Source organism: Populus nigra, chromosome 6 (genome assembly GCF_951802175.1).
Source record: "Populus nigra chromosome 6, ddPopNigr1.1, whole genome shotgun sequence".
NCBI classification, from domain to species: Eukaryota; Viridiplantae; Streptophyta; class Magnoliopsida; order Malpighiales; family Salicaceae; genus Populus; species Populus nigra.
Window position 1 is genome coordinate 10352052 of NC_084857.1, and position 7860 is coordinate 10359911.

A 7860-nucleotide genomic window follows, 5' to 3' on the forward strand; every position below is an offset into this window, starting at 1 on the left:
AAATTTAAATTGGCACTCACCTCATCAATTTTATACTTTAATATATCAAATCTGTGTAACAGATACGCGGGCTTGAATAAATTCAGCTGATACCTTTCAGATAGTATTTTAGGAAACGCCCAGCCATTCTTTCAGTGCAAATCGACGAGGCAATGGGCTAAGCTGGGGTTCTTTTATATTTAATAATATAAAAGTTGATCGGGTCCTTTTATATTTAATAATATTTATTTTCTGATTTTCTATACATTATATTTTATTTTGAAAGTGGCTTTTAACCATTAAGAAACAGAAAGGAGAAAAAATGCGAGTCAACGAAATTGATGGAAATATGTCCCGTTATTGTTGACAGTGCAATTGCTTCTCCTCGTTTATGATGTTACCACCGAAAGGGTTAGTATTAAGCAAATTGCTGATGGAGAGGGGCTCAATTAACTCTTCACTAGTTAGAGGGACCTGATTGAACAAGCTTTCATATTATAGGGATTATTATGGTCATTAACCAAGGAAAAAAAACTTCCTTCAAGGCCATTGACCAAGACCACCCGTGTCTTTTAGTATTTTTTTTAAATCAATATTTTAAGAATCAATTACCGTCAAATCATTAGCGAAAGAGGATAGAAAAAGTCCAATGATTCGTACTTGAAAAGAGAAGGTGTCTTCAGGCGCCAGGAGGACCTTCAACGCCACAGCGTGTGAAAAAGCGGAGCGGAGGACCTGTTCAAAACCAAGATAGACTGCATATAAAAGAGAGTGATACGTGCGATGAGATGATATATCTGTGCTTAAGAACATAAAGAGGGTTTAACACTGCCTGGGCTTCTGTTTCTGATCTTTTCAACTTCGAGTCTCTTTTATAATCTCCGCTCTAATCCCATACACTGCTTCTTTCTCGTTCCCAGCTCGGTTTACTTCATATTTAAGCTTCAAGTGGGTTCTCTCTTAGCTTCCCAACAAGTGCCCAACAACTGTGCCCAAAACATCCATTGCCATTGATAGCAGGCAGCAGGCAGACACCACCAAAAAAAAAGAAAGAAGGAAAAGAATTGGAAACTGCAATTCGACATGGCTGCACTACATTCACCATCTATGGCTCCTCGTTATGTCCCTAAACGAGGCCAAGTTATGAAGAAATCCTTAAAGAAAATCTTTGGACTCTGTTTTGGAAATAAGAGCATGATCTCCTATTCATTATCAGCAAGAGTTCTTTCTAATTGACGTCACCATGTTCTCGTTAAATCTTTGATTTTCACGAGACTCGTTCTCTGACTTGGTTGATGTAGGCCTTTTTTTCATTTTGTTTTTTGATGTCCAGTTACTAGCTAGCTGCAACGAGTCTTTTTTAAAATCAGTTAGGTTCTTCTGAACAAGTAGTCTTGTTTTTGATCGAGGGATACTCTGAACAGTGAAGACTGTGCGGTTGTTTTCTCTCGGCTTGTAACTTGCAATGCTGATCTTTCTTTCATGACAATATTTTTCTATTTGAATTTCTCTTCAACGATTTGTTGCGTTGATTTACAGTCCGAACTTAGCAGCAGACTCTGTTTCCGGCGGGAGTGTTTAAAATCCCATTAAGCCACGCTGGTTGGCACGTGGGAACCAATGATTGGGAAATCAAATGCTTATAATTAAATAGAAAAAAGTGAAAAAATTAATTAGAAAGTTCTTTTGTCGTCATATAGTTTGATTCTGGATTTCTGGGATTGTTAAAATAGGATTAAATTAATCAGAGTCGACTTTATCCATCACGTGCACCGTCTTGAAGGGGAAAAAACATCAAGAAGAAGAAGAAATTAAATCCAATGCCCAAGAACATGGCTATTTCTAAAATGTAAAAAAATTGTTGCTCCCAGCTCGGAGACATCTTCACTGGCACTGCCAAGTGGATTACCGATCATTATTATTATTTCTTTCATGGACCAGAGAAAAGGTTTCCATGTCTGATACAGGCAATCCATACAGAGCAATGAGAGGAATGATAGCCGAATCACTAGTACTGGTTGCCAATCTAGCAGCTCTAGCCAACCAATCTGCTGCATTATCAGCATTTCTACGAATTAGACTCTCCATCAAGTGTTGATGGTATACATTTACTTTAATAATCAGATTACAGAGAAAATAGAAGTCGGAATAAAAGAGTCTCAATGGAACCCTGCAACGTTTTCTGCTCTAAATTTTTCAACAGATAGAAAATACAATAAATCGTGCAACCATAAACTATATTAAATATATGAAAAGAAACTGAGTCCATAATTTTACCTTAATTTTATACAAGATGTAACGTTGACATCTTGAGGAGGAATCATCTTGTATGAGTGGAAATTAAATATATAAAAAAACTCGTGTGTGTGTGTGTGTGTGTGTGTGGAAGTTGTCCAGAGATTTCATGGTCTTGAAGCATAGCCCAGTTGTTGAGCTTTTTATATTTACTCTCTTGTACTTGGGCCCAGGTGGAAAACACTCAAGTGGGCCCTCGAGCTCAAGGGAGCAGGTGGTACGTAGTTAGGATCCAAATTAGCACATAGTGACTCCAACATTGATCTGACATCATATGCAGGCCCTTTTGGCATCATTGGTCGATATAAAGTAGCATGAGGTGATTGATTAAAATATATATTATTTCTGAAAGTATTCATACACTAAAATCATAAAAAAATTAAATTCTCTTCGTTTGGATTCGAAAGAAAAGGCAAAAGCAGAAAATATTCTCACGTATACCCAGGTTCTTCTTCTTTTTCAAAGATAAAATAAAGAGGAAAAAAAGAAAATATTCTCTATGCTTTGAACTACGTACTTTTTTTTTGTCATGTTACGAGAAAATTATTCTTGTAAGTTTGGTGCGAGATGTAAATAATATACTTCCTATTATATTCTAGAATTTGAGTTTAATCTTCGTAAAATTATTAGTTTTATTGTAAATTGTTTGCTCAAAACATGACTAAGAAATTATATAATCTTAGCCTGGATTTAAAAAGATACACATAAAAAGACTTATATCCTGAGTCTATATATAGTGTTGGCTGAAGAAATAAATAACATTATAACAGGTTTACTGGCAAAGATGAAGGATTTTTGGGTGATCATGAAATTCGCATTCATGCCTTTTCCTTTATCATATCGACATCCAGAAGCTGCAATAAGTCCTTACCATTTTAATATTGAAGCATTATATATTGCCGAAAAGATTGTTGTTTCAGTGGCCGAGTATAAAATAATAAAGGTTTGAAATTTAAACCAGACAGACAATTAGCAGGCATCTAGCTGGGGTCTGCGTACCCACCAGATCGATTTGCAATAAAAACAAACATGCCTATAAAGGTCAAAAGCTTCTTCACCTAAGCAACAGTAATCATTGCTGCAGAAAAGAGGAAAAAACCCTGATCGACATAATTCCTTGTCACACCTCACTAAGTTTCAACCACGTAGGTGGGACTTTTGCCGTCCAGCTGTGAAAGGTCCCCTGCTAGTTGTGTTCGTCTGCCTTGAATCGCCACCACTCAAATGTTTGACACATTCCGAAGCTTAGAAGTCAAGGGATCCAAAGGTCGTGATCTAGGTTAAGAACAGTGACGAGGGATGACTGGGACAGTTAGGTCATGTATAGGGTCCCGCGTGTTGCATATTGTACCGGCATTTGTGATTTTTGAACATGGTGGGTGTTGACCTAGGTAGAAAGAAGACATGATAGCACATTAAGAATTTAGCAAACAACCACCATAATATTTGACCAATGATTGAATTACTCCATGAGTTTTATAAACTACTATCTCTTCCTCAATCCACATTACTACCCCAGAACTCGTGAAGTTAAGATTTGATTTATATAAATTTTTTTTAACATATCATTTCAAGTTAAAGTCTATTGAATTTGAAATTTATATACGGCTATATTATTTTATATTTATTTTTTATCGAATAAATAATAATAATACGACGAAGAAGTCTGGTTAGAAATCTGTAGCCAATAATAAATGATTAAGTTTTTTTGGCTGCCCGTGATGAAGTGAGAGAGATCACTAACTAGGACGGTACGTGCTCCACTCATTAGAAAAGAAAAAAGAATATACTGGTAGAGTACTTAATTCTCAATCTTACTGCTCCTCTCTCTCATTCATGCTGATGTTTTGAACATTGGTAATGTATATTGGAAGACCATCAACTTAATTTAATCGGTGAATTTTATTTAAATATAATGGTTCCAATGGCAAATGATACCTCTTTCACACCTCCGAACGACTATTGTTTGATTTTACTTAAATTCAAGAAAAAAAAAGGTTTTTATTTTTAGCTCTTCATTTGATTTTACTTGCAGTTCTTCATCTGACTCCCGAACAACCATGGCAGCAGAGCATGCAGATAGGAATGGCAAAATGCATTGCCCGAGTGTCTTTGTCAGACAAGATTGCCACTCTCGGTTTTGGAAATGACTTTTACCTTTTTCTCTCTCTTATTTTTTCCCTACACACTTCCATCGGAGTACAGACCAGAAAAATGCTGTATTGTTGTTGGTTTAGCACTATTCAAGCACTAACATTGCCTTCCTGCCAATGTATATAAAACAACTGACTATAACTCTGTAAAAGTAAACCATTTTACAAGCATATCACTTTCTATACAATTCAAACGGACAACGCATGAACTAAGCACAGAAATGAGCAGCAGTACCAGCCACCAATATTTTTAACCTTTGGTTCTAATAATAGTGATTGTGCCTCTCCCTTGCGTGTGGACTCTTGTAAGGGCCACCACAGCTTTCCAGAAAGACCGGGCCATCAGCAGATACACATGGCTTACAAGCAAAATCCCCTACCGGATGTCTTACCGGCCTTGTCGGTGGCATTAAGATCCTCTCATTGATATCGTTTATGGTCATGTCCCCTTCTAAACCTCCTGCTTCACTAGTGCAAATGGATACACCACCCTTGTTCCCACCCTCCTCTTTCTCTTCTCCCCGTCATCATCTAAAGCACAAAACACTAATAACAATAAGAAGCTAACCATAATATTAGCCATAAATTATAATCGATGTGTGACCAATGGACTTATTATAACTCAATCCTAATTTTTGAAAAGTAAAGAACACTGATCAGGAGAGGTGGACTTTATACAAAATATATCCCGAGGATACCCAACCACCCTAAAACCAAAAAAAAAACAAAAGAAGAAAAGGAAGAAGAAGAAGAAGAAACCGACTATGCATCATTAATGTGCAAAAGAAAGAAAAGGCTGATTGCGTGTGTGTGTGTGTGTGTGTGTGTGAGAGAGAGAGAGAGAGAGAGAGAGAGAGAGAGAGAGACAGGGGTACCAGAAGAGTGAGGGATGTTGTCTTTTTCAAAAATGGAGTTTGTGCCAGCCAAATCTTTGTAAGAAGATGATGATGAATAATCAAGAGTTTCAGGGGCTGATATTTCCTCTTCTGGTGTTTTTATCTCCGATATGACATTTGCTTCCTCGCTAGTATTGCTCATCGACGTGGTCATGGCTCATCTACAATATTAGTGAAGAGAAACAAGTTAAATCCCCCATAACAATTAATTAGGATACTTAGAATTATTGATCCATAATTAAGAACCTGTACAAAAATCTAGGCAAATATGCACCTGAAGTTCCACGAATACCAGTAATGTGGCTCAAGCAACTAAAATTCTCTGACATCAATTCCCAGTCGTCAAAGTTTTCTTCATTCCAGTTGCTCTGCACGTAGAACATTAAAAACCAATCATTATTAGCTAAACAAGATACCAAGCAAATTATACATCATAATCAAATTAAGATTTCGAAATTAAGTACCTCAGGTAGCTGGTCATTTGATTTTTCGTATTGATCATGGCCACGATCATGCTCAGTAGAGAACAGCAGCAAGCGTCTTCGTTTGGATCGCTCATTAAATTCAAGCAAAGCATCTTCTAGGTACCCGGTCGAGAAATCAGACTCTAGAGAAGAGAAAAACGGCGAAGCTCTTCTATCCATGGCTGTAAAATAAATATGTTCATATCATCAGCGGGTTTTAGATTATCCAAGATAAGCATTGAAGGACAAAAACAGTAGTAGAATAAACTATAAAGAAAGAAAATTAGAATGAAGCTTTGGTGTACCTAAAGACATGTCTGCGTTGAGAACTCCAAAGTTTTGAAGATCCCAGCCTAGGGAAGAGAGGTTACTACTACTACTACTATGGTAATAAGCCATGGAATTGGAGTGAGTTTAGCTCAGCACCAGCCCGTGTTTTTGTCTCTGATTTAATAATTTTGACATATCATTTTATATGGGGTGGTGGCGGCCTCGTATCTTAATGAACCACCCGTACACTAAAATGATGCGAATTGGTGCTATTTATTTATGCAGTGGTTGTAGAAAAAGAGAGAGAATTATTCAAGCAGCAGCATGATCTTGGAAGCAGCAGGCAGTCAACTGCAAGCAAGAGAAAAAGTGGCGTTTCTTGGGATACGGGAAATGGGGTCGCCCTTTTGTGTCATTTTTCCTGGTTTTTGTATATGTGGAAGGGTTAATGATGTTGGGTGGGCCAAAACCCAATAATGGCGAAGGTTATGATATGATATCATGTTGCTCTTGTTCTGTGCATGTAAAGCAAAAATGTTTGTGCGATAGGGAATGATAAAAGAAGAACAAACCCATGCTTAGCGACACAATTCAAATCCCAGCTTTTCCTTCCTTTTCAATTTCACTCACCTCTTCCTTCTGATATTTGTTGTTACCAACCGTTTCCCCTTTGCGCAACTTTTTTCTTACACATCCCTTCACCGTTGTCACTGGGGGTCAAATCAGCTGTCTTCGCCCCTTAATTTGCTTTGCTGCTGGGCCCATTTGCTGGCGGATCCATTCTTTGGCATCCTGGCGGGGCCCAGCATTAGGATCGAAGATGAAGGGTGGATCCATTGTGGGACCCGCCCCCCCCTTCTATGGGGTTTGATTTGATTTGAATCGTTTTAACTTTGTCACCTTTTTGTTTGATTGTCGTTTGATCAAACGGCAGCGTAAGTCCGAATGACCACAGCAAAATACATTCTCGGAATCCACAGGTGTGAATAGCTGCTTATTAAGAACTTGAGGTGGGGTAGTGATTTCTGCTTTTTATATTTTTAAAATTATATTTAGGGTTGCTTGTAATTGGATTACCTGTAATGAATTAAAATATTTTTTATTTAAAAAAATAAAAAACAAAATAAAAATTTAAAGTTTTTTTTTAACATTAACATACCAAAATGATGAAAATATAAAAAAAAATTATTTTTTAAAAAAATTCAAAATTTCTAGAAAATAACGATTAATTTTTATTTTTTTTTACTCTCTTAAAAATTGGTTCGATAATATCCTACGGTTAAACAAATAAAAACAGCGAAAAAAAAAACAGCAGAGGAGGTTCGTTTCATCGTTCGGTGTGTGGATGCCACTTTTTATGGTGTTTTGTGCCGAAGGGACAGATAACGAGAGTGATAATGGGCCGGGCTTGATGTTGCTAAGTTTCCAGTCTCCGTAAGTCTAAAAGCGATGGACAGATAATCAGTTATCTTTTGTTTTCTTACATGGGCCCTTGGGTTATTTTTGTTTTCATCGAACTTGTTGGTTGTTGGTTGTTTTGTTACCATTAGGGCAATGTTTGCTAGCCCATTAATTCCTTGCATTTCTCTCCATGGATGTAAATTTGTGTGGAAATGTAATGAAAATGGACATAGAAAATAGTTGCTAACTGTTTAAGAATATAGCGCTTCGCCGTGGAGTTAAATTATTATTTTTTCACAAGAAATGATATTCAGCAGCTGCAGATATGTTTTAAAGAGAGAAAAAAAATTGTGTGATCGAATAAGCTGAATTATTTTTAATATAACAAAAAAAAAAAAGCAA

General features: G+C 36.8%; 1 protein-coding gene across 1 annotated transcript; it reads right to left on the bottom strand.

The window, feature by feature from the left end:
- Nucleotides 1-4547: 4547 nt before the first annotated feature.
- LOC133696770 (uncharacterized) lies at nt 4548-6462 on the bottom strand. Its single transcript, XM_062119044.1, has 4 exons — nt 6093-6462; nt 5788-5969; nt 5303-5691; nt 4548-4958 (listed from the first exon to the last, which is right to left on the bottom strand). The coding sequence occupies exons 1-3, from the start codon at nt 6184-6186 to the stop codon at nt 5548-5550; spliced, it is 420 nt and encodes a 139-aa protein (XP_061975028.1). The 5' UTR covers nt 6187-6462; the 3' UTR covers nt 4548-4958; nt 5303-5547.
- Nucleotides 6463-7860: the final 1398 nt, after the last annotated feature.

Coding starts and splice junctions, on each gene's coding strand:
- LOC133696770 (XM_062119044.1), bottom strand. CDS start 6,186: ATGGCTTATTACCATAGTAGTAGTAGTAGTAACCTCTCTTCCCTAGGC. Junction 5,970..6,092: donor CAACGCAGACATGTCTTTAG/GTACACCAAAGC, acceptor TTTATTTTACAG/CCATGGATAGAAGAGCTTCG. Junction 5,692..5,787: donor CAAATGACCAGCTACCTGAG/GTACTTAATTTC, acceptor TTCTACGTGCAG/AGCAACTGGAATGAAGAAAA.